We start from the raw sequence: 25,109 nt of genomic DNA, 5'->3' as shown, positions 1-25,109 counted from the left end.
CGGGGCGCGCGCGGCGGCGCTCCCGCCAGTCCCGAGAGCGGGGTGCCGTCCGGGATCGCGCTCGGCCTGCGCTGGTGCCGGGCCGCCCGGGTCCAGCCCGAGCCCCGCCGCGGCGGCGGCCTCTCGCCGCGCCCCCTCCTCCTTCCCCTCCGCTGCCGCCACCGCCGCCTCCGCGCCGTGCGCCGCCCGGATGGCCAGGGCTGTGCCGGGGAATGGCGGAGCGAGAGAGCGGCGGCCCGAGCGGGGGTGCCGCGTCCCCGCCTGCCGCCTCCCCGTTCCTGGGGCTCCACATCGCGTCGCCGCCCAATTTCAGGTGAGAATCCCCGGCCTCCGCGCCCCGCCCTTCAGCCGGGACGGATCTCGGCTCGCCCGCCACCCCACCCCGCTCCGCCCCCAGCTCACACACACCCGACCTCCTCCGGAAATGAGAGGGCGGCTTGGGGACGGGGTCTCTTCCCTGGAAAGAGCCCCCAGGACCCCCTCGGCCTCAAGTCCAGACTTACAGCCGCTGCATAGCCATGGTGCCGCCAGCGCCCTCCGCCATTCCATCTCCTAGGCTGGGAGATTCTGAGCTGAAATCGGAGGAGGGGGCGCGGAGGCTGCCTTCTCCCCCACTCTGTGGCCAGGGGGTCGGGTTGAGATCTCAGAGGAGGCAGGCAGGCTTGCCTGTGCCCAGTCCGAAGCCTGCCGTAAAGATGGGAGAAGGCTGGGTGTCCCGCGGGTCCCAGTGTCTCAGGGCAGCCGACAACCTTGGTGCTGGAAGGAGGGAGTCGTGGGCCCCTCCCCCGGCCCTGCCTGGCCAGGACCCTGTGTGGATTTGGACAAGCACCGACTTTGGCAGGTGTGTGCAGGTGCAGAAGGCTCAGTCTTAGCCCAGAGATCCTAGGCCCAGCTGGGGCAGGGGGAGACTGGAATGGATGGCCTAGGTACAGCCAGGAACATTGGGGGAGGAGGGTCCCTGCTGGAGTAAGTACCCAGGACCCTGATCTGTGCTCCTCTTCACCCCACTTCCTGCCCCCTATCTGGTGCTAGGCAATTGGAAGGTGGATTTCAGAGAGGTGGACAGTGGGTGTTGTGGGGAAGGGTTGATGTGCCTTCCCCATAATCCTGGCCTTAGTTGGAGAGGAGGACGAGGAGGTATCTCTGCTCCAGAGCCTAGGAGAAGGAGGCCTAGACATACCCCATTGTTTTTCCATCTAATGAGCTGATGCCTTCCTCTCTCCTGGGGTTCCCACCCCAGCCAGGCCCCAGCTGGGCTCTGGCGCCAGCCCCTCTTCCCACCAGGGGCTTGCTGGCTGCCTGGCCCTCAGGTGGGCAGGGACCCCAGTGGATTTCTAATGGCATCATCAGGGCTAGAAACCTCCCCTGAGGCCCTGAGCTGAGCTGGGAAGACCAGCCGGAGGGGACCAGATGGAGGAGGCCAGGCCTGAAGGCTCAAGGGTTGGGGCCTTTGTGATTAGTACCTCAGGGTAGCAAGGCTGAGGTCTGAGACTGCCTCCACCTGGAAGGACACACGCTGCCTCTGGACAGGCACTGCCCTCCTACCTGGAGGCCCCCCTGCAGTGGGAGTACAATGGGCTTAGGGGGACCTGGGTTCAAATCCTACCTCCACCACTTTCTAGCTGCATTACCTGGGCAGGTGTTTGTCCTCCTTGAGTCCCATCTCCTAGGTGAGCAAATCAATATTATTGGTCTCTTAATGTACTTGTTAAGCTGGTGCTTAACAAGTGTCAGCCCTCCCTCCATACCAGCGGGCATTTAAATAGCTCCTTTCTGTTCAAACAGTTTCCCAGTGCTGGCTGTTTAGCTCTCGTAGCCGCCCTGGGCATGGGGATCGGTCTACCCATTCTCTACACAAGGAGGCTGAGCTTCAGGGAGGCAGGAGGCTTGCCCAAGGACCTCGAGGAAGGCAGAGCCTGAGGCTGAACTGGATCCAGGTCTGTGTGTTCAATCCACTCTACCTGCAGGTCTTGCCTCTGGCCCAGAGCACAGCTTTGCCTCCCCTCTGCTGCCTCTTGGTCCCCAGGTGACAGTGCTCTCCACCCCTCCCTGCCCCCTGCAGGCAGGTTATTGTGGACATTTGAGGAAGAAGAGTGACAAGGTGGATGTCAGCCAGTGAGTGTGTCCAGTCCCGGGCAAGGTGGGCAAGGGTGGCAGTACGTCAAGGCCGGGGCATGGGCCGGCCCTCCAGGACACCATGGCCTGGCTGTGGAGACAAGGCTGGCTCGGAATAATCAGAGCAGTGTCTCCAGCCCCACATGGCCTGCCCTGTTGGCTCCAGCCGTCCCCGCTGCCCTTTCCCTTGTCCAGCCTCTCAGATCCCTTAGCCTAGCTCGGTTTAACCCTGGATGGCTACTGCTCTCTGGTGGATCCAACTGGCCTGGGTTTGAGTCCTAGCTTAGCCTTCTTATCCGTGTGCCTTGAGGCTGGGCACCTAACCCTCTGAGCCTCTGCTTCTTCTGCTCCACGATGCCGGCTTTGGTTTCTGCACAGGGCCATCCTAAGACTTGGATGAAATAATACATGTTGAAAGTTTCAAGAACTGTGGAGAGCTGCAGTCATGCAGAGCTGTTGTTGCTATTATTATTATTATTATTATTATTATTATTATTATTAGAGGCCCGGTGCATGAATTCATGCACAGCTGGGGTCCCTCGGCCTGGCTGGTGATTGAGGCCAATCGGGGCCAGCCAGCCGGGGGAAGGGACCATGGGAGGGTGGCTGTGGGAGTGCACTGACCACCAGGGGGCAGCTCCTGTGTTGAGCATCTGCCCCCTGGTAGTCAGTGCGTGCCATAGTGACCAGTCTACCAATCAATCGTAATGGTTGCTTAGGCTTTTATATATATAGGTTATTATTAATAATAATAATAATTATTATTACTATTATCTGGTGTGTGCACATGTGCCCTCAACACCCTATCAGCTTCCAGAAGACATAAGGAGTCAGTGCCTAAACTTTGATTCACACAATGCCCAGCATAGAGCAGGTGCTCAATGATGCCTTATTGGTTTCTTAATTAAGGATAAAATTGGGTGCTGCCCTACTGGAGTACAGAAAATAACAGTGCACGCTGTCAGAGAATAACAGTGGGCGCGCTGACACCTGCGAGGTGCTCGCTTTGCCTGGGCACCGTTCTGCGCATTCTTTGCACAAGAGCACTCCCACCCAGCCACATATTATTCCCACTTTGCAATTGAGGAAACTGAGGCACAAAGAAGTAGGGAAACACCCGGCTGACGTGGCTCAATGGTTGAGCGTCGACCTATGAACCGGGAGGTCACGGTTCAATTCCCAGTCAGAGCATATGCCCACGTTCTGGGCTTGATCCCCAGTGTGGGGCGTGCAGGAGGCAGCCGATCCATGATTCTCTCTCATCATTGATGTTCCTATCTCTCTCTCCCTCTCCCTTCCTCTCAGAAATCAATAATATATATATATTTTAAAGTGGGGTAAGTGGCAGAGCTGGGGTTTGAACCCAGGCAGTCTGATTTGCGAGCCACCCTGAAGAGCAAGCTCCCTGGAATGTTGACAGTTGGTGTGTGTGTGTTGGGGCGGGGGGGCGGGGGGGGGGCGGCATGCTATAGACCCCGAAGGATGGGGAGTTCATTGTAGTTGGTGTAAATAAATATGTGGGGGTCTCTTTTCTGCGTATAAATTCTCTAACCAGTTACTAGTAGTTGCCTCTGAACATGATGTAGGGCAGGGGTCCTCAAACTTTTTAAACAGGGGGCCAGTTCACTGTCCCTCAGACCGTTGGAGGGCCGGACTATAGTTTAAAAAAAAAACTATGAACAAATTCCTATGCACACTGCACATATCTTATTTTGAAGTAAAAAAACAAAACGGGAACAAATACAATATTTGTATTTGCATGTGGCCCGCGGGCCGTAGTTTGAGGACCCCTGATGTAGGAGGAGGGATTTGTACTTACTGTACATACTGCTGTATTATTTGACTTCTCATTTTTACAACAAATATTGTAACTTATTTTTACAACAAATTGTGTAATTTGCACAATAATTTTAAAATGAAAGAGATACATGTTCATTACAGGCATATCTCGTATTTCTGCACTTCGCAAATATTGCTTTTTTTATAAATTAAGGGCAAACTCCTCCAGCAGCAAAAAGATTATGACCTGCTGAAAGCTGAAATGGTAGTTAGCATTTTTAGCAATAAAGTCTTTTTAATTAAGTTATGTACATTGGTTTGGTTTTGGTTTTTTTAGACATAATGCTATTGCACGCTTAATAGACTACATTATAGTGTAGGCATAACCTTTTAAAACACAGCAAGTTAGTGGCAGAGCTGGGATAGTGGCCTCATGACTCCTTGGATGGTGGCGCTCTTACCCCAACACAGTGCCTCAGGGATGAGAGACAGGACACCGGGAGGTGCAGGGACCTCCTTACTCATCTCTTCACAAGGGGGACACACTTGGCTGGTCCTTCGTTCACTCAACAAATACTTACCCTTTGCCAGGCTCCCCAGAGAGTCCCTTCAGAGGCAGCAGGGCCTGGTCGTCATGCAGGCGGTGGTGTCAGACAGATGGACAAGGCCTTCCTAGACAGGCTGTTAGGGGTGGATGGTTAAGGTCCAGGGTCTGGGGGTCAGCAGGTCAGGAAAGGGTCCTCTCACTCAGCTCAGGCCTTGTGGGTGTCACCCAAGAGGAGGAGGGGTGAAGAGGGAGGGGATAGCATGGGCCCAAAATCAGAGAGAGTAGGCACCGTGTCTGCCACCCAGTCTGGCACGAGTGTAGAGAGCAGGGAATGCAGAACTCGAAGGCCATGTAGGGACCTGGCCTGTTCACTGACAAGCAGTGGGAACAGCAGGGGTTAGGCAGGGAACAGCCACATCGGATCCATGTGTGCGGAAGATCACCCCGGCTGCTGGGTGAAGCGTGGATGGGGAAGCAGGGGACCGCTGGCCATCCTTCCGGTGAGGAAGGTGTGGAGGGTGGGCTGCTGGTGAGGGACCTGGTGTGAGGAGTGAGGAGAGGCAGGCGTCCTGGCTGCTTCTGAGCGCCTTGGGGATGTGGTGCCCAACAGGAGAGGTTTGGCGAGCAGGGAGGTGAAATTGTTATCAGACCTGCTGAATTCTAAGTCGGTGGTCACTGGGGGACCCAAAAGGAGGATTCAAGTAAGCAGCTGGTTTGGGGTCTGGGGCTGGAGAGGATTGGCTGAGCCCAAAGACCGTGGGAGTCTCATCTTAGTGAGAGAGAGATGGCCACTGACGCCTCAGAGAGGACATCGCTCCCCAGGTCCCCGCACACCTCACCACCACGTTCCTGTTCCAGGTGCTTCCTGCGTGTGATTCATCACGTGAAACCATAGGACACGCATTCTGGCTTTTTGCTCACCATACTGGTTGCCATTTTCCACAGTAATACACAGACTTCATAACGTTCACCCCAAAAAAAGGCTACACAATGTTCCCTCCACTGGGTGGGCACGGTTTAGCCAGCCCTGGTGCTGGGCTGCTGTGGTTGTTTTCCGCGGTTTGCTGTGTACAAGGCTTTCCACATGTGGGATTGTCTTCTCAGGGGGTTTCCCCAAAGTCAAATCCCAGAGTCCTTGCGCCACGGAGTTTAACCAGATCAGACATGTGGTAACTTGGATTTGGTTTCTTGGGTTGTTACTTGGATTTGGTTTCTTGGGCTGGATTCAGTTTCCACTGGAGATGACCCCATGTGGACATGGTTGGGAAGGGAATTCCAGATCAGAGGAACCAACCCAGCCCGACCTGTGTCCATCCGGAGCTGGGGGTGGGTGGAGAGAAGGTTCTGAGGGTGCAGCTGGGCCTGGCTCGCCCCCACTGCACCATTTCAGCCAGTCCTGCCTTCCCAGCGGCCTACACATCCTACCCCGACTCTGATGTGGGTGGGCACACAGGATGTTGAGTTGAAAGGAGAACTCACTTAGAGATTTCCAGGGGGGAAATCGAGAAAGACCTGGGGACTCCATGGTTCATTCACTCAACATTTATTAAGTACCTGTTGGGCACCACACATGGTTCATCAAGAGAGACATGATCCCACACTACGGACCAACTGCCCCTAAGGGGAGCCCACCCGAGTTTGTGGACCCCAAAGGTGAAATTATAGTGATCGGGACTACCCAGCAGGAGGTAGTCCCGCAGCAGGGCTGTTTGGCCTGGTCAGGGGGGTCAGAGAAGACTTTGTTGAGGGAGCCAATGGAGCAGGAGTCTAGAGAGCTGGGAGTTGGAGACAAGGGGTACGGGGTAGGGCAGCCGTGGGCAAACTACGGCCCGCGGGCCAGTCCGGCCCGTTTGAAATGAATAAAACTATTGAAAAAAAAAGACCGTACCCTTTTATGTAATGATGTTTACTTTGAATTTATATTAGTTCACACAAACACTCCATCCATGCTTTTGTTCCGGCCCTCCGGTCCAGTTTAAGAACCCACTGTGGCCCTCGAGTCAAAAAGTTTGCCGCCCCCCCCCCCCCCCCCCCCCCCGGTAGGGGTGGGATGATATAGGCTACAGGGAAGAGCAGGCTCTGCAGAGCCTTCAGGCCCCAGGTGAGAATGTTGGCGCCTTTCCCTAAGGGACAGGGGAAGCTATTACTAGCAGTGGTTCTCAACCTTCCTAACGCCGCGCCCCTTTAATACAGTTCCTCATGTTGTGTTGACCCCCCAACCATAAAATTATTTTCGTTGCTACTTCATAACTGTAATTTTGCTACTGTTATGAATCGTAATGTAAATATCTGATATGCTATATGTGTTTTCCGATGGTCTCGACCCACAGGTTGAGAACCGCTGGCTGGGGAGGGGTGACAAGACTAAATTTGCCTTTCAAATGTTGGTTTTGGTTGCCCAGGGGAGAATGGCCTGTAGGGGGGCCAGAGGGAAATGAGCAGCCCATCCTCAGGTGTCCTGAGAACCACTGGGAGCCACAGCACTCAAAAGGCAGAGAGAGGCTGGACCCTTGGACCACCCATGCTCTCTGTCGATAGAGGGGCCCGTGGGGCACCATGGCCAGGACCCAAGGTCACTCAGGTAGCAGCATCCTTACCTCACTCCAGGAGAGCCAGGAGCAGGAAGACAAGAATGGCCTCTGGACAGCCAAATGCCTGGCTTAGTTTTGACCTTGCTCAGCTAAAGCCTCAGCCCTTCACCACCTAACTCTTACTTTGCATACAGTTCTAACTCAGCCTGCTAGTGGGTTGAAGCAGCAAGTTAGAAAGGGCTAGGGCTGCGGTGGGTGGAAGGAGGATAACAGGGTGGTGTGACTGCACATGGCAAGGGGAAAGGCCATGAAATAAACATCAGAACACAAAAGGCGTGTTCATGTCAGAACTCTGCTCAGGGAGGGTGGGAGTGTGGAGAACGGCATGTGCAGAATGCAGCGAGGAGCCCGCTGGGTCAGAAGGCAGGACTGGGCCCTGCACTGGGGTAAGGTTAACGCAGAGGCGAGGCTCAAATATAAAGATAGATCCCAGTCAGGGCAGTCTCAAGAGACCACACTCATGACACAGAGTCACCAAGGTTAATATGGATGAGACCTCGGAACGTCTCACCCACCCGTGTGGCTGAGTGAAGGGAAGCTGCTGAGTCTGCGGGTCTAGAGGCCAGGGATGGAGACCTGCAGGGGGCGTGTGATTCAGCTTGAGGCCGCCTCCTGGGGCTCGGGGCTCAGGTTTCCATGGGGATGGTGGATAGTGGGATCAGAGGAAACCTCTCTCCTTCTTCCCTTCCTCTGCTCCCTCCTCCCCTCCATCTTTTCTTTCCACCTTCCTGCCCACAGTTGCCTTCCTTGAGCCTGGAGGAAGGGGCCTGGAGGAGCAGGAGAAAAGGCCAGGGCCAGGGTGGGTGGGGAGAGGGGTGGCTTGCAAAGGGGGCTCCTTGACCAGTCCATCCTTGATCTTTGGTCCCCACCGCCTCACAGCGCTGCAATTCACAAACACTCTGCTCTGTGAATCCTCGCCAGCACCCTGGAGGTGGGTGGGCAGGTGTGGGCGGCCCCATTTTATATATGGGGACCTACGACACCTTATGTCTGAGCCTAGAGTCCCCATCTGGAAAGTGGGCAAAATGGACCCTCTCCCAAGGTTGTAGTGAGGACTGAGGGAGGGGCAGGGCAGGGCAGGGCGCGGAGATGGAGCCGCCGCTCCTCGTAAGTGGAGCCGGGATTTGATCTCAGGCCTCTGGCCTCCAAGCCTGATACGGTGACCGTTCTACCATCCTGCCTGGCTTATGAGAGAAAAGAAAGAGAAGGAGCTCCTTTAACCCGCCCGCTGGAGCTGGGGATCAAGTGCAGGTTCTCCTGATCCCCAGGTGACCTCTGCTTCCTCCTCTGTGAAGGATGAAACAGCTGTCCCTGCCCGGCCCCAGCCCTTCCATCCCCGGAAGTGGGAATATCAGCGGTCTGAGGGTGTGGAGATGAGCTGGGGAGCCAGCTAAGGAAGTCATTGACAAGCATCTAGCAGTACCAGTGTTTGCAAGAGGACTTGCCGCTCTGCCCTCAGGGGCATGCAGTCCAGATGCAGCTGGGAGGGAGGGGACCTGCAGTCATCACCTGCTGGGCACCGAGTGGGGGGTGTGAGCTCCACCCACCTTTGGAGCAAACTGGGAGTGTCTGAGGGGGTGTCCTGTCTACTCCACCACACAGTCTTGCACCCACACAGATGGCAGACACCTACCACAAGCAGGAGGAGGACGGCCCAGTGAGTGTGGCCGGGCGGGCTGTAAGGCACTAGCACGGGGAGGGGGAAGCAGGGGGTTTTCCGAGGATCGGCTTAACTGAGTCTTCCTCCAGCAAGTGCAGGTGAGAGCCTGCCATGTGCGCCACACAAGCTCCACGTTAGACCCTGGGGAGGCAGCTGCAGGAGACAGAGGAGCTGGAGACCTAGATGCCAGCCCAAGGAGTCAGCTGCCAGCAGGGACCCCCGGATGGAGGGCAGGGGGGTGGTGTTTCGGACAGCTTGGCCAGAGAGTGGAAGGTGGGGTGGAGTGGTGCAGGCTTGGCGAGACTGGTGCAGGCAGGCCAGTGGGGAGGTCAGCAGGGGCAGGAGCCGGACCAGGGCTGGGCAGTGAGGGAGGGAAGTAGATGTGTGCAGGGGTCACCAGCAGAGCGGGGAGAACTGAGGGCATCTCAGGGTTCCCTAATGCTGGCTGAGTCCCAGGGTGCGTTCTCTGTGACTGTCCAGGCAGCCATGTATATTAATCGTTTACTTAGTGCCAGCCACCCGGGTTTCAGGGCCAGAGACGCCACCCTGTGCTGGCCTGGCTGAACAGAGCTGCTCTGGCTTTTAGGCTGTGCTGTCCTCACATCCCCCACCTCCACACCTACCCGGGGGCTTCCAACTGAAAGAGCAGTTGTCTATCTGGCCCCCTTGCCCTGGTCCGAATTCCTCGCTGCCATTCCCTCCAGGGGCCTTCCAGCTTCTGCTTATGTCACTTCGAAGTGACAGAGGCTCATCACCTCCCAGGCCACCCTTCCAGCCCCATGACGAAGGGCCCACACAGGGTCTGCCCTTTCCCTGGCTGTGGAGCCTGAGTGCCCAGAGACACTTCCTGGGTGCTGAAGGACAGAGCCTTAGTCAGGGGGCAGGGTTCTCTGCTGCACTCAGTGGGCAATAGAGCTGCCCCAGTCAGCCCTGTCTGTATACTGCCTGGGCCTACAGAAGCCCCCCCCCCCCCCCCCATGAGGTGTGGGGCTGAGCATGTAGCTGTGGGCCATCCATTCATGGAGATTTTCAGAGGACCCCACCCCCACCCCCATCTGGTCATCAGGCACCCTGAGTGTGGTGCTGGCCCTTTAAAGCAGATCAGGAGCTGGCTTTGGGGGGTAAACCGCCCAGATTTCTGCGATCTGCTTACAAGCCTGGGCCAGGGAGGGGGGCCACTCCAGCCCCGACAGGGGCATTGGAAGGGCAGGTGGAGCTGGTAGCATTGATTGCAGTAACCTGATCCCTCCGGGGAGGCGGCAGCGACAGCGGGCATCGGCCTCACCGGGAGGAAGCTGCCTGCAGCTGAGGGCTGGGCCAGGAAGAGCTGGGCTGGGGCCTGGGTCGGCAGCCGCTGCCTCCTCTCCCGGCCCATGTATTTTTAATGAGCTCTCCAGGCTTCTGCAGCGGGCAGCATGCGGAAAGGCAGGCCCAGGCCTGTGGCCCCAGCCCTGCCCTGAGCCCCGGCCCCCCAACCCTTCTGGGCATGAGAGGGCGGTCCTGGGGCCCCGAAGCCCCCTGGCCGGGCAGGGCTCTCCATGCAGCTCTTCCTGAAGATGGATTCGAGCCCAGACAATGACAGCTGGTTGGAGGATCAGTGGGAGCACTGGTAGGGGAGTGGGAGCCGGGGGGAGGGGGAAGTTGGGGGGGGGCAGCTCCATTGAGCTCTGAGTCTCTGCTTGGGGCTGACTGAGGTGAGAGGCAGAGGGCTTGGGCCTCCTAGGCTCCCCTGGGGGCTGGGCCACCCCCTCTCCTGGGTGACCTTGGACTGTGGGTCTCTCGCTCTAAGCCTCAGTCCCTTGGTCTCATTTGGGAAAAGGCTCAGAATTGTTCCCAACTTTCCCCACAGAATTCTCCAAAATGTCCCACTCCCACCAAACCTGGTGGAGCCTAGGGCTGGGGCAGGTGGGGACCGCAGTGGGCGGGCGCACAGGGCTGGCCTGGGGCAGAGGGTTCTAGTACAGCTGGCTAGTTCCCGGTGCTGGGGTGTGCTGTCTCCTGAGCTCACCATCCCTCCAGCCCCAGCTCCTTGACCCCATCTGTGCAGCCTGTTCAGGGTCCGTATCTGGGCAAAGGGATTTTGTGGTTGAAGAGATGAGACCAAGAACATAGACGAGCGGCCTAGTCTGTCCTGGAACCGGTGGGAACGACCCACAGTGACAACACATTTCCCTTCCTTGCTCTGTGGCTCAAGCAGCGTGCGTCTTCCTGGGCTGGGGGAATGGCGCACCCCTCTGGGACCGGGACGGCTCTGCCAGCGCCTGGGGTGTTGTTGCTGCAGGGGTTGGACAGGGAGCCCCGACTCAGGGCATCCCTCGGAGTCCCTTCTCCACTCTTCGCATTCTCCGTGGGTGAACTGGCCTTGGCACCTGCCTTGACCCTGGGAGGCATTTCTCTGGCAGCGCTGAGGCTCCGAGCAGCTGGGCCTTCCAGGCACTGCCTCTAGTTTGGCAACAGGATGGACAGCTCCCAGCCGGCGGGGGGCGGGGGGGGGGGAGCAGGGGTGACCTGGAGCCTCCCTTTCCACTGCCACCCCAGGAAGACTGCCTTTGGCATGAGCCCACAACTCTTCCCCTGCCTGGCGGTTACCCCTGGCATTGGCACCGGTGGACTCCATGTCCCCTCCTCTGGGGGCTGTGATCTGCCTTCGGGGGGCTGCCCCTTGGAGGACGTACTAGGGAGGCATCAGTGGGCTGAGCAGTCCCCTGGGTTGTAACTTTGGCTTCCTGTCCCCACCAGGCTCACCCATGATATCAGCCTGGAGGAGTTTGAGGATGAGGACCTCTCAGAGATCACCGATGAGTGTGGCATCAGTCTGCAGTGCAAAGACACCCTGTCCTTACGGGTAAGGGTGGGCTCCCAGAAGCCCAAATGGAGTGGCAGGATGGGTAGGGACAGGGTTGAGGGCACCCCCACATCACTCAGGGGCTTTCAGGGTCTCTGTGGCACCCTCATTAATGAAAGAGCATACAGAAAACATCCAGTACAATGCTTGGCACATCTTGAGCCTCCATCCGAATTTTTGTTTTCTTTTTGGCCTGGAGTTAAGGCAGGAGGTAGCTCCTTCAACTGCCCACAAGAAGGGAGAGGGCAGGAGGTCTTGAGGTCTAGGACAGTAACAGTGAGGGCCTTAGTTAAGGGAAAGCTCAGAAAGACCCTAAATCCTGTCGGGAGTGGCCTTGGCGGAGGGCCTGAGGCAGAGCAGGGTGGAGTCTGAGTGCTCTGCAGTGCCCTGGGGCAGGAGGAAGGACCCAAGCACTCCCTCTGCCGCCCGTGCACCAAACCACACCACACGGCCTCGCAGACCCTCTCCGGCCCACAGTCCGACAGGCCCCTTTGGAGGGTTCGCCCAGCATTGCTACTGCTTTTGACCCCGTGGCTTTGTCATAGGACAGATGGCTCTCTCTGTCCTTAGAGTTTTGAATCCCGCCAGGAGGCCCTCAGCACCTGGGGCACCGGGACCGATGGAGATCTGTATCTTTTCAGAATAGAAAGGAGGAGCCACTAGTCAGGAAATGGAAGGCAAAGCATGGGGCCGGTTGCAGAGTCCAGAGCTTCTCTCTGCCCCCAGGAGGAGGGCTGGCCAAAGCAGACATGGTGCTAGGAGAGCGGTTAGCAAAGGAGAGTTGGGATGGGGTTCGTCTCTGTGTTGACCTCCTATTGCCCCCAAGAGATTCTGTAAGCCTGCCAGGGAGGAAGAAACCAAGTGGGTGGGGGAGGATGACCCTCAAGTACCTGCACCCCAACCCTCCACCCTCTGGCCAGGCGAGGAAGGGATGGAGGCAGAGGTCACTTCTTCTGGGCTTGGGGAATGGTCCCAGGGCGCTGACATAGTTTCTCTAAGGTCATACACCTATTCTCTTCCCGCAGTGCCCTCTCCCCCAACATGCACAGGCAGAGCCTTGCAGAGGGTGGTCCTGCAACCAGCTAGCGCCCTAAGGCCCTGGGGTACACCCTGTGGAGCCTTAGAAAGCTCCAAAGGGCTTTCACACCTCTCTGGGAATCTGGGAGGCAGTTTAACTGGTGAGGGTTCTGGAGGGTCAGGAAATCTGCCCCAGGTGCCAGGGAGTTAGTGGTAGAGCTGGAACTGGAATAGGACTCGGAACTCTCAAGGTTAGACTGGCGAGGGGAAATCTCAGCTTGGAGAGGCCAAGGCCTGTGGACGGCAGGGTGGGGTCTGCCCCTGCCAGGCGGAGGCCGCACTTGCCCCTCCCTTTCAGCATCCTTCTTGCAGCCGCGCTCACATCCTCCGGTCTGCACTGCGGCCCTTCCCTTCCGCAACCCCTCGCCCCACTGAGACTATTTTCCCCATTTTCCTCACTGCCCCCTCCAAATACTAACCCCCAGCCGATCCCTTACGGGGCGCGAACTCCTAGGCGACCCTTCCTCCCCATGGCAACAGCGGTGACCTCACTCTGGGCTCCGCTTACTAGCCGGGTGAGGTCACGGGCTGTTGCCAAGGGAACGGGAGGGTGCATAGAGTCAGGAGGCGGGGGGCCGTGGGGAGGGGAGAGGTGTGGACCGTCAGAGGCTTCGCTGGAGTGGGGAGGAAGCGGCCTCACGCATCCTGGCGGGTGGCGGGAGGGCGCGGCCCCCTCCCCGAGCTCCTGCCCCGCTCCCTCTCTCCCCCTCTTTGCGGCCGCGGAATGGACTCGCCGGGGCGGGGGGCGGGGCACGGCGGCCTCGGCCCCGCCCCAGCCCCGGCCGGGCCCCGCCCCCTGACACCCCTCCGTCTGCACCGCGCAGCCCCCGCGTGCCGGGCTGCTGTCGGGGGGCGGCGGCTGCGCGGGGAGCCGGCTGCAGGCCGAGATGCTGCAGATGGACCTGATCGACGCGGCGGGGGACACTCCCGGCGCCGAGGACGACGAGGAGGAGGACGAGGAGGAGCGCGCGGCGCGGCGTCCGGGAGCCGGACCGCCCGAAGCCGAGCCTCGCCAGGAGCCGGCGCCCCGCGGCCAGGGCCAGGGCCAGGGCCAGGGCGGCGGGGACACGTACCGACCCAAGCGGCCCACCACGCTCAACCTCTTCCCGCAGGTGCCGCGGTCTCAGGTGGGGCGCGAGCGGCGTGGGGCGGGGCTGAAGGGGCGGCTCCGGGGTCAGGCCCCGGGAGGTGGGCGCGCGAGGAGGTGCTGAGCGGGAACTTGCGGGTCTGGCGCGGGGAGAGGGCTCCGGCCGGTGAGATCTTCCAGGGCTTCCCAGGGGGCAGGTCCCTGGGCAAGTGGTCTCGGGGGCAGGTAAGATCTTTCGTAGGGAGTGGAGGCGCGAAGGCCCCGAGATCTGAGCAAGGAGAGGAGCGGAGCATTAAGAGAACTGGCTTGAGGGGTTGCAAGGGTTTGGAGCCTGGGACCTCAGGCTGCGGCAGGGTTTCCTGCTTAGGGTATGGGGTCCCTGGTAAGGTGGACAAGAAGCAGGGCCTGGAGAAAAGGGCATACGAAGCGGCCGGTGTGGTGGGAGGTCATGGGGAATTGTAAGAGTTGGGGATGGGGAGCTCAGAGGCAGCAGCCAGTGTGCATGTGGGCAGCTGGGAATTCCCAGAAGGCAGGAGGAGAGATGGGAGGTGGAGCTGCTCGGCTGAGTTGGGGGCCTAGGGCCCCAGGGCTGGGTGGCTGGATGCCAAGGAGGGTTGGATGGGGGGGGGGGGGGGAGAGAGTGGCTGTGGCCCTTTGTCTCCCAGGCCCAGTGAGGAGGGGTCTGGAGGAGCTCAGGGAGGTGGGCTGTCGGTGGAGAGTGCAGGGGCTGCTGGGAGAGGATTGGTTCCTTTCCCAGGATCCTCAGGGGTGGATTTTGGCAGCCAAATTCATGAATGTGAGGGCCTGTGAGGGTGTTCCCAGGGAAGGGGGCCTGAGTTGCGTGTAGGGAGCCTTGTACGCAGGCTTCGTGGAGAGGGTTCCTGGGGGCTGAGGATGTGGCATGGGCAGCCCAGCAGATCCAGCAAGAAGGGCCTCTGACAACCACATCAGTCATTCCTCAGTCATGTGCTCCTGGGGGGCTGAGGGAACCGCGTTGTGGAGTCGTCATGTGGCTGATTCATCCCCAGTCCCCAGGCCAGCTGCCGGGAGACCCTTCCTCGTGCTCTTCTCGGGCTCTGCAGCTGCCTCAGCCCCTACCCTAGGCCATAGCTTCCTGAGCTTCAGGGGCTTGGGTTGGACGTGAGAGTCTTCATGTTACCTAATCCTCAGTGTCTGGAACTAGGGGGCTGACTCTGTGCCCAGATGGCTCCTGCTTCTCCCCACCTCCTCCCCCACTCACCAGCACACACATCAGCCATCACCTCTTTTATGGAGGCTGATAAGAGCATCTCCCTAAGGCAGCGGTTCTCAACCTGTGGGTCGCGGCCCCTTTGGCGGTCGAACGACCCTTTCACAGGGGTCGCCTAAGGCCATCCTGCATCTCAGATATTTACATGACGATTCATAACAGTAGCAACATTACAGTTATGAAGTAGCAACGAAAATAATTTTATGGTTGGGTCCCAACATGAGGAACTGTATTTAAAGGGCCAGAAGGTTGAGAACCACTGCCCTAAGGCTTGGCCAGCTTCCCTGAGCCAGGAGGAAGGGCTGGCTAGAGCCAGTAGGCCTGGCTGGGTGGGCTGGGACTTGCCACCCATCCTGCCTACTCCAGAGAGGGTCTGGGGGAGGCTTGGACAAGTGGTGGGGGTAGGGTGCAGCAAAGGGCCTAGGGATGGCCTGCTGGGGGCAGGGCCAGGGCCTCCTGTGCCGGGCACTGTTGACTGCTTCTGTCACAAGGGCCTTTTGTTTCCTGCACAGGACACGCTGAATAATAATTCTCTGGGCAAGAAGCACAGTTGGCAGGATCGCGTGTCTCGGTCATCCTCACCCCTGAAGACAGGTAAGTCAGTACCCTTACCTGGACTCCTACCTGCCCTCACCCAGTCCCCATGCAGAAAGCAAACCCAATAGTCTCCAGCTTGTGAGTAGAGGTAAACCGCCTATCCCACAGCTGCGAGTGGGCCCATCTGAGGTCAGTTGTGGCGCGAGTGAGGGCTGGCTCCCGAGCCAGCCCTGCCTGCTTCTGCGTGACATGCTGAGTAAAAGTGCTGAATGTGGGGAGCAGGTAGCCTGGGAACCAAGGGGGAGGGCACCTGCCTTCAGCTCTGACCTGCCTGCTCTGCAGGGGAGCAGACACCTGCACACGAACACATCTGCCTGAGCGATGAGCTGCCACCCCAGAGCAGCCCCGCCCCCACCACAGACCGAGGCACCTCCACCGACAGCCCTTGCCGCCGCAGTGCTGCCACCCAGATGGCGCCTCCCAGTGTCCCTCAGGCTGCTCCACCAGGTGGCCGGGGCCACTCGCATCGAGACCGCATCCACTACCAGGCAGATGTGAGGCTGGAGGCCACTGAGGAGATCTACCTGACACCAGTGCAGAGGCCCCCAGACCCTGCAGAGCCCACCTCTGCCTTCCTGCCGCCAGCTGAGAGCCGGATGTCGGTCAGCTCCGATCCAGACCCTGCTGCCTACCCCTCAACAGCAGGGCGGCCGCACCCCTCCATCAGTGAGGAGGATGAGGGCTTCGACTGCTTGTCCTCCCCGGAGCGGGCCGAGCCACTAGGTGGAGGGTGGCGGGGGAGTCTGGGGGAGCCGCCGCCGCCTCCACGGGCCTCTCTGAGCTCGGACACCAGTGCGCTGTCCTACGACTCGGTCAAGTACACGCTGGTGGTGGATGAGCACGCACAGCTGGAGCTGGTGAGCCTGCGGCCGTGCTTCGGAGACTACAGTGACGAGAGTGACTCGGCCACTGTCTATGACAACTGCGCCTCTGCCTCCTCGCCCTACGAGTCGGCCATCGGGGAAGAATATGAGGAGGCGCCCCGGCCGAGGCCCTCTGCCTGCCTCTCCGAGGACTCCACCCCCGACGAACCCGACGTCCACTTCTCCAAGAAGTTCCTCAACGTCTTCATGAGTGGCCGCTCTCGCTCCTCCAGTGAGTCTGCAGCGGGAGCCGCTGGGGGGATCTGGGTGGGAAGAGCTGAAACGAGGGTGTTCCTGGGAGGAGGCCTCAGGCCCATCCAGTTCAAGGCACCAGGACTGAGAGCTCTCCACCTGCCCCTCAAAACTCGACCAGAGCTGGGACCTTCCTCCTCCAGCCAGACCCTTTCATCCGCAGGTGCGGAGTCCTTTGGGCTCTTCTCCTGTGTCATCAACGGGGAGGAGCAGGAGCAGACCCATCGGGCCATCTTCAGGTGAGAGCGCAGAGCTGGGCTGGCCTCCCTGCCTCTGCCATCACCACAGGCCTAAACCAGCGGTTCTCAACCTGTGGGTCGCGACCCCTTTGGGGGTCGAACGACCCTTTCACAGGGGTCGCCTAAGACCATCGGAAAACACGTATGTAATTACATATTGTTTTTGTGATTGATCACTATGCTTTAATTATGTTCAATTTGTAACAATGAAATTGGGGGTCACCACAACATGAGGAACTGTATTAAAGGGTCGCGGCATTAGGAAGGTTGAGAACCACTGGCCTAAACCCAACCCCGCCACTGGCATTGATCCGTCCTCTCAGCCCCAGGGGACAGTCTACCCTCTCGAAACTGTGAGCAGGGTGCTGGAGCGGATGCTCTCAGTGTCGTGTGGCATTTGCTGCGCTGCCAGAGCACAGGAGCGAGCACCCGATGTGCACGGGACCAGAGCCCAGCACCCGATACCTGACCCCGCAGCAAACCCACACCCTCCCTCCCCTCCACATGGAAGTGCTTGCTTCCCGTCGCCTCTCACATGTTATCAGTGGCTCCGGTCACTTCCTCCCGTGGCTGTGAGTTCCTCCATGGCCGATGCATATCTGATTGACTCTGGTTTCCCCCAGGAGCTAGCACTGACAGGCTCACAGATGCTTTGCAAATGTTGATTGAACTAATGATGCCGGTGCAGCTCCCAGACGCCAGAGCAGGGTGGGGAGTTGATGGAAGACCTGGCTGGAGAGGCCCCGCGGTGAAGTCCTCACGTGCTTTCTTTGAGAACAGGTTTGTGCCTCGACATGAAGATGAACTTGAGCTGGAAGTGGACGACCCCCTGCTGGTGGAGCTGCAGGCTGAGGACTACTGGTACGAGGCCTACAACATGCGCACGGGGGCCCGGGGCATCTTTCCTGCCTACTACGCCATCGAGGTCGCCAAGGAGCCTGAGCAGATGGCAGGTAGTGTTCTTTCCCCCTGCCTGACGCCACCGGGCCACACATCTCCCCTGCCCTGACTTGCTGCCAGGGGAGCCTATGCTTCAGACCTCAACACCCGGGGAGGGGCCGAGCAGAGGTGCCTTTGGGTCAGTTTCACAATTGATTAAAGTGAGCCCAGCCAGTTTGGGGCATACGTGGATGGTGGCACCCTCTGCTGGCTCTGCCGCGCCTCACTTTCATGCTTGCTTTCCAGCCCTGACCAAAAACAGCGACTGGGTGGACCAGTTTCGGGTGAAGTTCCTGGGCTCTGTCCAGGTTCCCTACCACAAGGGCAATGACGTCCTCTGTGCCGCTATGCAAAAGGTACCTGCTTCCTGCTCCCCTGAAGCGGGGGCCCACCCCCAGCCCAGTCCCCATCCTCTCCTGGGAGAGGGACACCCCCGCCTGATGTTCCTGTCCCTCACCACAGATCGCCACCACCCGCCGGCTCACCGTGCACTTTAACCCACCCTCCAGCTGCGTCCTAGAGATCAGCGTGAGGGGTGTGAAGATAGGCGTCAAGGCTGATGACTCCCAGGAGGCCAAGGTGACCCCCTGGCCCCATCCCGGCTCTCCCACCGGGTCTCCCTCCTCTGCCCCCTGCAGGCTAATGACCACCCTGTTCTACTCTTTCTCCTGTAGGGGAATAAATGTAGCCACTTTTTCCAGTTAAAAAACATCTCTTTCTGTGGATACCATCCGAAGAACAACAAGTAAGTGGGGAGGAGCAGAGGCCGATGTGTGGGCTGGGCCTGGAGCCATTATGGCAGGACATGGGGCCACGAATGTGCCTGGAGGGGTCTGAGCCCCCATCCTACCCAGACAGACTACTGTCCTCCCACAGGTACTTCGGGTTTATCACTAAGCACCCTGCTGACCACCGGTTTGCCTGCCACGTCTTTGTGTCTGAAGAATCCACCAAAGTCTTGGCGGAATCTGTGGGGTACGTATGTGTGTGTCCCACCAAGCGCCGGGCCCGCCAGCCGGCCCAGGCTCAAGCCCTCAAGCACAATCTTTGTGCTCAGCCTCACCCTCAGCCGCCCCAGCTCTGCACACGCCTCCAGGTCACAGTGCAGGGACCTTGAGAGAGGCCTGCGTGGTCTTGAGGAGTAGCTTCCACGCGTTTTAGCTGTTAGATCCTTTCGCCAATTGCAGTCTCATTTAGGAAACAGTTTGTAGAGAACAGAGCTGAGCAGCCAGGGGGCTGGAGCCCACCCGGGGACCCTGAGGCTCCAGTTCCCCCGTCAGCGTCTCTCTCCTGCCTCCTAGGAGAGCGTTCCAGCAGTTCTACAAGCAGTTTGTGGAGTACACCTGCCCCACAGAAGACATCTACCTGGAGTAGCAGCGCTGCCTGCCCTCTGCCTCCCCGGGCCCGCAGGCCAGGGCCAGGACAGCTGGCTGCTGACAGGACGTGGCACTGCTTGAGGAGGGGCACCCGCCACCACCAGAGGGTGGGGAAGTGGAGGCCATCGGCCGAGGGTGGGAGGGTGGGGGTTATGGGGAGAGGCAAATGCAGTTTATTGTAATATAAGGGGTTAGATTCATCTATGGAGGACAGAGCAGGCTGCCTGGGGATTGGGTGGGGGCAGGGCTGGTCAGGCCTGTGGCCAGGAAGGATGCCCATCCAGGAGCAGAGGGTTCTGTCCCATCCTGGGCCACACTTCCCCTGCCAGGGCCTCTGGCTCTCTTCTGCCTTGATGAAGCCCATGCCACCTGCAAGTGCCCAACCTGCCCCCAATTCCCAACCCCAACCAAAGGCCCTGAGCTCAGGCTGAGACCAGCACCTCCTAAGGACTTTCCAGTAAGGGAACAGCAGCAGGTGGAGGTGCATCCCTGTCCCCAGCTGTCACTTGTGTGGCCTCTGGCTGGCTCCACCTCCAACCTCGCTGGCATGCTGGCCCCCGCAGTTGTGGGGCCCCTCAAGGAAGGAGAGAGCCGCAGCAGGGCCCCACCCTGGCAGGAAAAGGCGGCTTCCCACTGGCCCGGGCCAGCCTGGCCTCTTGGCTGCTTTGGCTGCAGCCCCATCTTGGTCCTGTCACCCTGGCCACAACTATTAAAGTGCCATTTCCTGTCTGGACTGCAGTGGGTGTATCTACATGGGCCCTTCCCATGCTCAGCTCATTCCCATCCCAGGAAAGCCCGAGGCTTTACTGCACAGAACAGCTTTATAAGTGATTCCCATCACAGGCGTGTGTCGAAGTAATACTCAGCCATGTCTGGTCCGTCCCGCTTGCGCTGCTGGGCCCGGGAGAGGAGGGGTCGAGGCCCTCGTCGCCTTGGGTGCTTGGGTTGGATCCCATAGTCTAAAGAGAGACCAAGGCTATGGGTGGAGGGAGACTGGTTTTGAATCAGCTGAAGTCGCCCCTGAAAGGTGCTGTTTGAGATAAGAGGACCCTGAGGCTGGACCTGGATGCCCTCCCCTAGGGCATGTCTCCTCAGAGGAGGGGAGGCAGGGAAGGGGAAGGATGCGGGATCCTACCATCCAACAGGTCAGACAGAGGCTGTGAGAGTTCCAAGGGGGCTGAAAAATCCTCGGGAACGGATCGCTGAGGCCTGTGGGAGATGGTGGGTGCTCAACGCTGGCCCCAAAGGCCACTGCCACCTCCCCGTGAGGCAGGGAGTGGTCCAGGATGACATCAGCCTCTCCTCCTCTGCCATGCTGCCCCCCACCTTCCAGGCCCTGCTGAGCCCTGGCCCTGTGCTCCTGGGAGTTACCTCAGCGGCTGGGGGTGGAGGAGTGCAGCTGCCAGGAGGAGGGAGAGGAGGCAGAGGCTCAGCGGGGCCCTGGAGAACAGAGCCATCTGCGCAGGTCCCGATCCGGCTTCTGCTGCCCCTCCCCCAGCAGGACGGAACCGCTGCCAACTTCCAGGGCCACCTCACAAAGGGCATTAGTTCCAGGGCTGAGCGTCGGCACCAGCTCCTGACTAGGCCAGAAACCTCCACAATGAGGTTTTTCGTTGGATTTTACTGACAATGTAGGTCAGCAGGTGCCAAATCACATCTGTTCTAGTGCCACTGCCCAAGGTGGGCATAGACCTTTGGAGTCAGCTCTCAGTTCAAATCCCTACCTTGCCTCTTGCTAGGTGGACACGTCACTAATCTCTGTGGGCCTGTTTCCTCATCTGTGAGGTAAGGCACATACATAATGTCTCCAAGGTCTGGCACACAGTAGGCCATCAGCAAAAGTCATTCACTGAATCCTCATCCCCCAGAGCCCCACCCATTCCCAGTCAGCCTCCTGCTACCACCACCGGCCACCTCCACCGTCTCTCCCTCCAACAGCTCAGTCATTCCAGGAAGGTCCTGCCGGCCGGAGAGCCCAGAGCGGTCACTCAGCTTGGCCAGCCCCGAGATCCCACGGGGGGACGCATTCTGAGGAACTTCCCACTTAGCTCCCCATAGCGCTGAACAGCCTGGCTCAGGGCCTCCACAAGCCCTGCCATCACCCCAGAGCCTGGGCAGAAGGCAAGTTTGGCGGCAAGGGCTGGGACATGCTCCTCAAGTATAAGTTTCCAGAGGGACTATGGGATCTCCAGTACTTGACATCTAGTGGGTGCTCAATAAAGATTTGTTGAGTGAATAAATGCAATGAGACAGTGTCCTGGAGAATCTTAACAGCCTGTGGCTGAGTGGGGGACCCTGTCTTTGGTTCCTGTTGGCTCTTAATGTGGGGCTGACCTGGCTCACTGCAGAAGCTTAACCCAAATGATGCTGGGTTGAACCACAAACACTGGGCCCCACCCAGACCTGTGGGATCAGAACCTGAGGCTGAGCTGGGGGTCTGCACTTGGGAAACTCCGTTGCTTCTAAGACAGCAGATCTGCTGGCAGGTCCAACCCCTTCCTTCAACTGCTGAGGTGCCTCAGGCCCAGAGAGGTTTCCCAACCTGGCTCCTGGTCCAGCCCCCGAGTCCAAGCAGCTCTGGAGTCTGCAGTACACCTGCTCCCTGTTCTTGGAGCACAGCCCCTGGCTTCTCACTGACCACCTCCATCCTTGTGTGTCCTGAACACCAGTCTGCTTCTGTATCCCACCTCTGCAGGGAACTATGAGCTCCCTGACGCTCTAACTCCAAACCCCTCGACCTTCACTCGTCTTGCCCCCAAGTTGCCACCTCTTCCTCTCTACAACCAGTTCCAAGGCCTGCCTGGGCCACTCCTAAGCCTATCGCCCTGCCATGGCCTTCATTCAGCCCCACCCACTGTTCTAGGTCTCCACCAGCAACGTCACTGCCCCCATCCTCTGTCTGTGCCCATCAGCCCACCCTGCACCAAGCAGCTTCCCCACTGCCTGCGAGGCAGGTCCATTTCTCACCTGGTACCTGATGGCCTGTTGGATTTGGCCCTGACCTTCTCTAGCCTCATCCCCTCTGCCCCAGCATTGGCTTCACACCACTGCCACACTACACATGCTGCTTTCTGCACACACGGCCTCTTCCCCGAGTCTGTCATCAAAAAAACAGATGGAGCTTTACCAGTTTAACAGCCTGCTTGAACGAAGGCTTCCCTGACCAGTGAGCCTTCCCGGTCGTCAGCCTGAGCCGGAACACACCCTGAGGCTAGACTACTTTTCACAGACACTTGCACTCGCTGCAGCGACCCGCACACTGCATGCATTTACATGTGTCTCCTCCACCGATTGCTGGGAGCTGGGGCAAGAACTGTGCTGTACTCATTTCTGAACAAATTGCACAAAGCAGAGCCTGCTACAGAGCAAGTGCCCAGCAATCCTTGGTAGACACAGGGAAAGTTGTGGGCCTCAAGCTGTGACAGGGTCTGGGGTTGGTGGCTTCTGAGGCACTGGAGAAAGCAGTCCAGAACAAAATGCTCCTGGACTGAGAAACCAAGATGGTAAACACCGGAGATTGCTGCCTCGCACAACCACTTCAAAAATACAACTAAAAGACGGAATGGACATCGTCCAGAACCACAGGAAGGCTGGCTGAGTGGAAATTCTACAACTAGAAGGAAAGAGAAAAGCATACCGAGACTCAGAGGAGGTGTGATGTGGAAGTAAAATACAGGGGTACAGAGGTGCATGTGGAGAGGGTTGGCGGCTGAGGACACGGTTGTCTTTTTCAATCGGGAGGGAGTCTCAAGCTCTGAGCTCCAGTTCCAGGCGAGTCTCTGGGGACCCAGACTCATACGGGAGAAACTGGACTGTCTGGCATCGGTCGGAACTCGAGGGCAGCTTTCTCTCGGGGGGGGGGGGGGGGGGGTGCTTGCAGCGATTGCCGGGACACTGAGAAGCAGGACCTCTGAGGGCAGGACTGAGAGCAGCCATAACTGCTTGCTCCGCCCTGTTGGTCCCCTGGGACCCTGCCCTGCCCAAGCCACTGAGGCTTTTGCATATGAAAGGCCTGGCCCTTTTGCAATCTGATAATTACCTAACAAACTGCAGCTGGCCCAAGGCCCCAGGGGAACTTGCATTGCATCACAGCTGGCTCCTGCTGGATAGCCTCAGGCAGAGGCTAGATTAGCACCTCCTTAGAGATCCAGGAGCCAGTGTGCCCAGTGGTCAGGGTGGCACCATCCAGATTGCAGCTCCTCGGATTCATAAAGGACACAGTGGGGGCAGACTCAGTGAGCACCAAAGCCCCATTGAAGCAAGTCTTTCCCCGGAGGGGTGTCTCCAGCACAGAAGTTCTCCCACTGCAGACACAGCTGATTCTCACAGCCAACTGGCCTGGAGGTCAATCCCTCCCAGTGATACCTACAACAATCAAGGCTTAACTACAACAAGACTGTGCACAAAGACCACAAGGGGGTGCACCAAGAGTGTCTACCTCAGGTAACTGGGGAGGCTGAGGCACTGGGCCCTATATGACACCTAGTACAGAAAGCCACTCTATCAACACAGCGAAGCATTAAAAAATGCAGAGACAAAGAAACAGGACACAAATGACAGAAATGGAGGAAAGCAAACTACTGGATATAGAGTTCAAAACCACACTTCTAAGGTTTTTCAAGAATTTTCTAGAAACCGCCGATAAACTTAATGAAACCCTCAAAAAATCTAATGAGACCCTCAAGGTTGTGATAAAGGACCAACTAGAAATTAAGCATACGCTGACTGAAATAAATATTATACAGACTCCCAACAGCAGACTAGAGGATTGCAAGAATCAAGTCAATGATTTGAAATATGAAGAAGCAAAAAACACCCAACTGGAAAAGCAAAATGAAAGAAAAAGAGTCCAAAAATACGAAGATAATGTAAGGAGCCTCTGGGACAGCTTCAAGCGTACCAACATCCGAATTATAGGGGTGCCAGAAGAAGAGAGAGGGCAAGATATTGAAAACCTATTTGAAGAAATGACAGAAAACTTCCCCTACCTGGTGAAAGAAATAGACTTACAAGTCCAGGAAGCGCAGAGAGCCCCAAACAAAAGGAATCCCAAGGGAACCACACCAAGACACATCATAATTAAAATGCCAAGAGCAAAAGACAAAGAGAGAATCTTAAAAGCAGCAAGAGAAAGACAGTCAGTTACCTACAAGGGAATACCCATACGACTGTCAGCTGATTTCTCAACAGAAACTATGCAGGCCAGAAGGGAGTGGCAAGAAATATTCAAAGTGATGAACAGCAAGAACCTACAACCAAGATTACTTTATCCAGCAAAGCTATCATTCAGAATTGAAGGTCAGATAAAGAGCTTCACAGATAAGAAAAAGCTAAAGGAGTTCATCACCACCAAACCAGTATTATATGAAATGCTGAAAGGTATCCTTTAAGAAGAGGAAGAAGAAGAAAATGGTAAAGATACAAACTATGAACAACAAATACACATCTATCAACAAGTAAATCTAAAAATCAAGTGAATAAATAATCTGATGAAGAGAATAAACTTGTGATTATAATAGAATCAGGGGCATAGAAAGGGAGTGGACTGACTATTCTTGGGGGGGAAAGGGGTGTGGGGGATGCAGGAAGAGACTGAACAAAAATGGTGCACCTATGGATGAGGACAGTGGAGGGGGTGAGGGCGGGGCGGGGGTTGGAAAATGGGTGGAAGGGAGCTATGGGGGGAAAAAGAGGAACAACTGTAATCTGAATAAAGATTTAATTTTTAAAAAAAGAAAAAATAAAAAAAGAAAGCAGTCCAGGAAAGGCTGGCCCCTTGGCTGGGGGCAGGGGCCGGGGGGGCAGGGGGGGCGTTCACCTGGGAGTCTAGGAGGTAAGGCACGACAGATCCAAGGCAGACGGAGTTCTCAGAATCTAAGGGACCACCATCTGG

At 57.8% G+C, this 25,109-nt stretch overlaps 2 protein-coding genes across 4 annotated transcripts; one reads left to right on the top strand and one right to left on the bottom strand.

The window, feature by feature from the left end:
* Nucleotides 1-19,954, top strand: MAPK8IP1 (mitogen-activated protein kinase 8 interacting protein 1). 3 transcript variants are annotated; one of them, XM_059709566.1, is made up of 12 exons: nucleotides 1-313; nucleotides 11,432-11,537; nucleotides 13,439-13,741; nucleotides 15,463-15,544; nucleotides 15,830-16,642; nucleotides 16,826-16,901; nucleotides 17,682-17,854; nucleotides 18,087-18,196; nucleotides 18,303-18,419; nucleotides 18,515-18,585; nucleotides 18,717-18,815; nucleotides 19,142-19,954. In XM_059709566.1, the coding sequence occupies exons 1-12, from the start codon at nucleotides 213-215 to the stop codon at nucleotides 19,212-19,214; spliced, it is 2,124 nt and encodes a 707-aa protein (XP_059565549.1). In that variant the 5' UTR covers nucleotides 1-212; the 3' UTR covers nucleotides 19,215-19,954. The 3 variants fall into 3 exon arrangements, with proteins under 3 accessions (XP_059565549.1, XP_059565548.1, XP_059565550.1); XM_059709565.1 differs by lacking the exon at nucleotides 1-313 and adding an exon at nucleotides 8,217-8,689; XM_059709567.1 differs by lacking the exon at nucleotides 1-313 and adding an exon at nucleotides 9,559-10,301.
* Nucleotides 19,955-20,053: 99 nt separating this feature from the next.
* Nucleotides 20,054-22,235, bottom strand: FREY1 (Frey regulator of sperm-oocyte fusion 1). Its single transcript, XM_059709572.1, has 3 exons — nucleotides 20,588-22,235; nucleotides 20,352-20,425; nucleotides 20,054-20,175 (listed from the first exon to the last, which is right to left on the bottom strand). The coding sequence occupies exons 1-3, from the start codon at nucleotides 20,671-20,673 to the stop codon at nucleotides 20,054-20,056; spliced, it is 282 nt and encodes a 93-aa protein (XP_059565555.1). The 5' UTR covers nucleotides 20,674-22,235.
* Between the last annotated feature and the right edge of the window lie 2,874 nt (nucleotides 22,236-25,109).

The sequence above is a fragment of the Myotis daubentonii genome, chromosome 9 (genome assembly GCF_963259705.1).
Source record: "Myotis daubentonii chromosome 9, mMyoDau2.1, whole genome shotgun sequence".
NCBI lineage: Eukaryota > Metazoa > Chordata > Mammalia > Chiroptera > Vespertilionidae > Myotis > Myotis daubentonii.
The sequence above is the reverse complement of the archived record's forward strand: the minus strand, read 5'-3'. Positions and strand labels throughout refer to the sequence as shown.

Coding starts and splice junctions, on each gene's coding strand:
- MAPK8IP1 (XM_059709565.1), top strand. CDS start 8,496: ATGCAGTCCAGATGCAGCTGGGAGGGAGGGGACCTGCAGTCATCACCT. Junction 16,643..16,825: donor TGGCCGCTCTCGCTCCTCCA/GTGAGTCTGCAG, acceptor TTTCATCCGCAG/GTGCGGAGTCCTTTGGGCTC. Junction 18,197..18,302: donor TCTGTGCCGCTATGCAAAAG/GTACCTGCTTCC, acceptor CCCTCACCACAG/ATCGCCACCACCCGCCGGCT.
- FREY1 (XM_059709572.1), bottom strand. CDS start 20,673: ATGGCTCTGTTCTCCAGGGCCCCGCTGAGCCTCTGCCTCCTCTCCCTC. Junction 20,426..20,587: donor CTCCACCCCCAGCCGCTGAG/GTAACTCCCAGG, acceptor CATCTCCCACAG/GCCTCAGCGATCCGTTCCCG. Junction 20,176..20,351: donor TCTGTCTGACCTGTTGGATG/GTAGGATCCCGC, acceptor GTCTCTCTTTAG/ACTATGGGATCCAACCCAAG.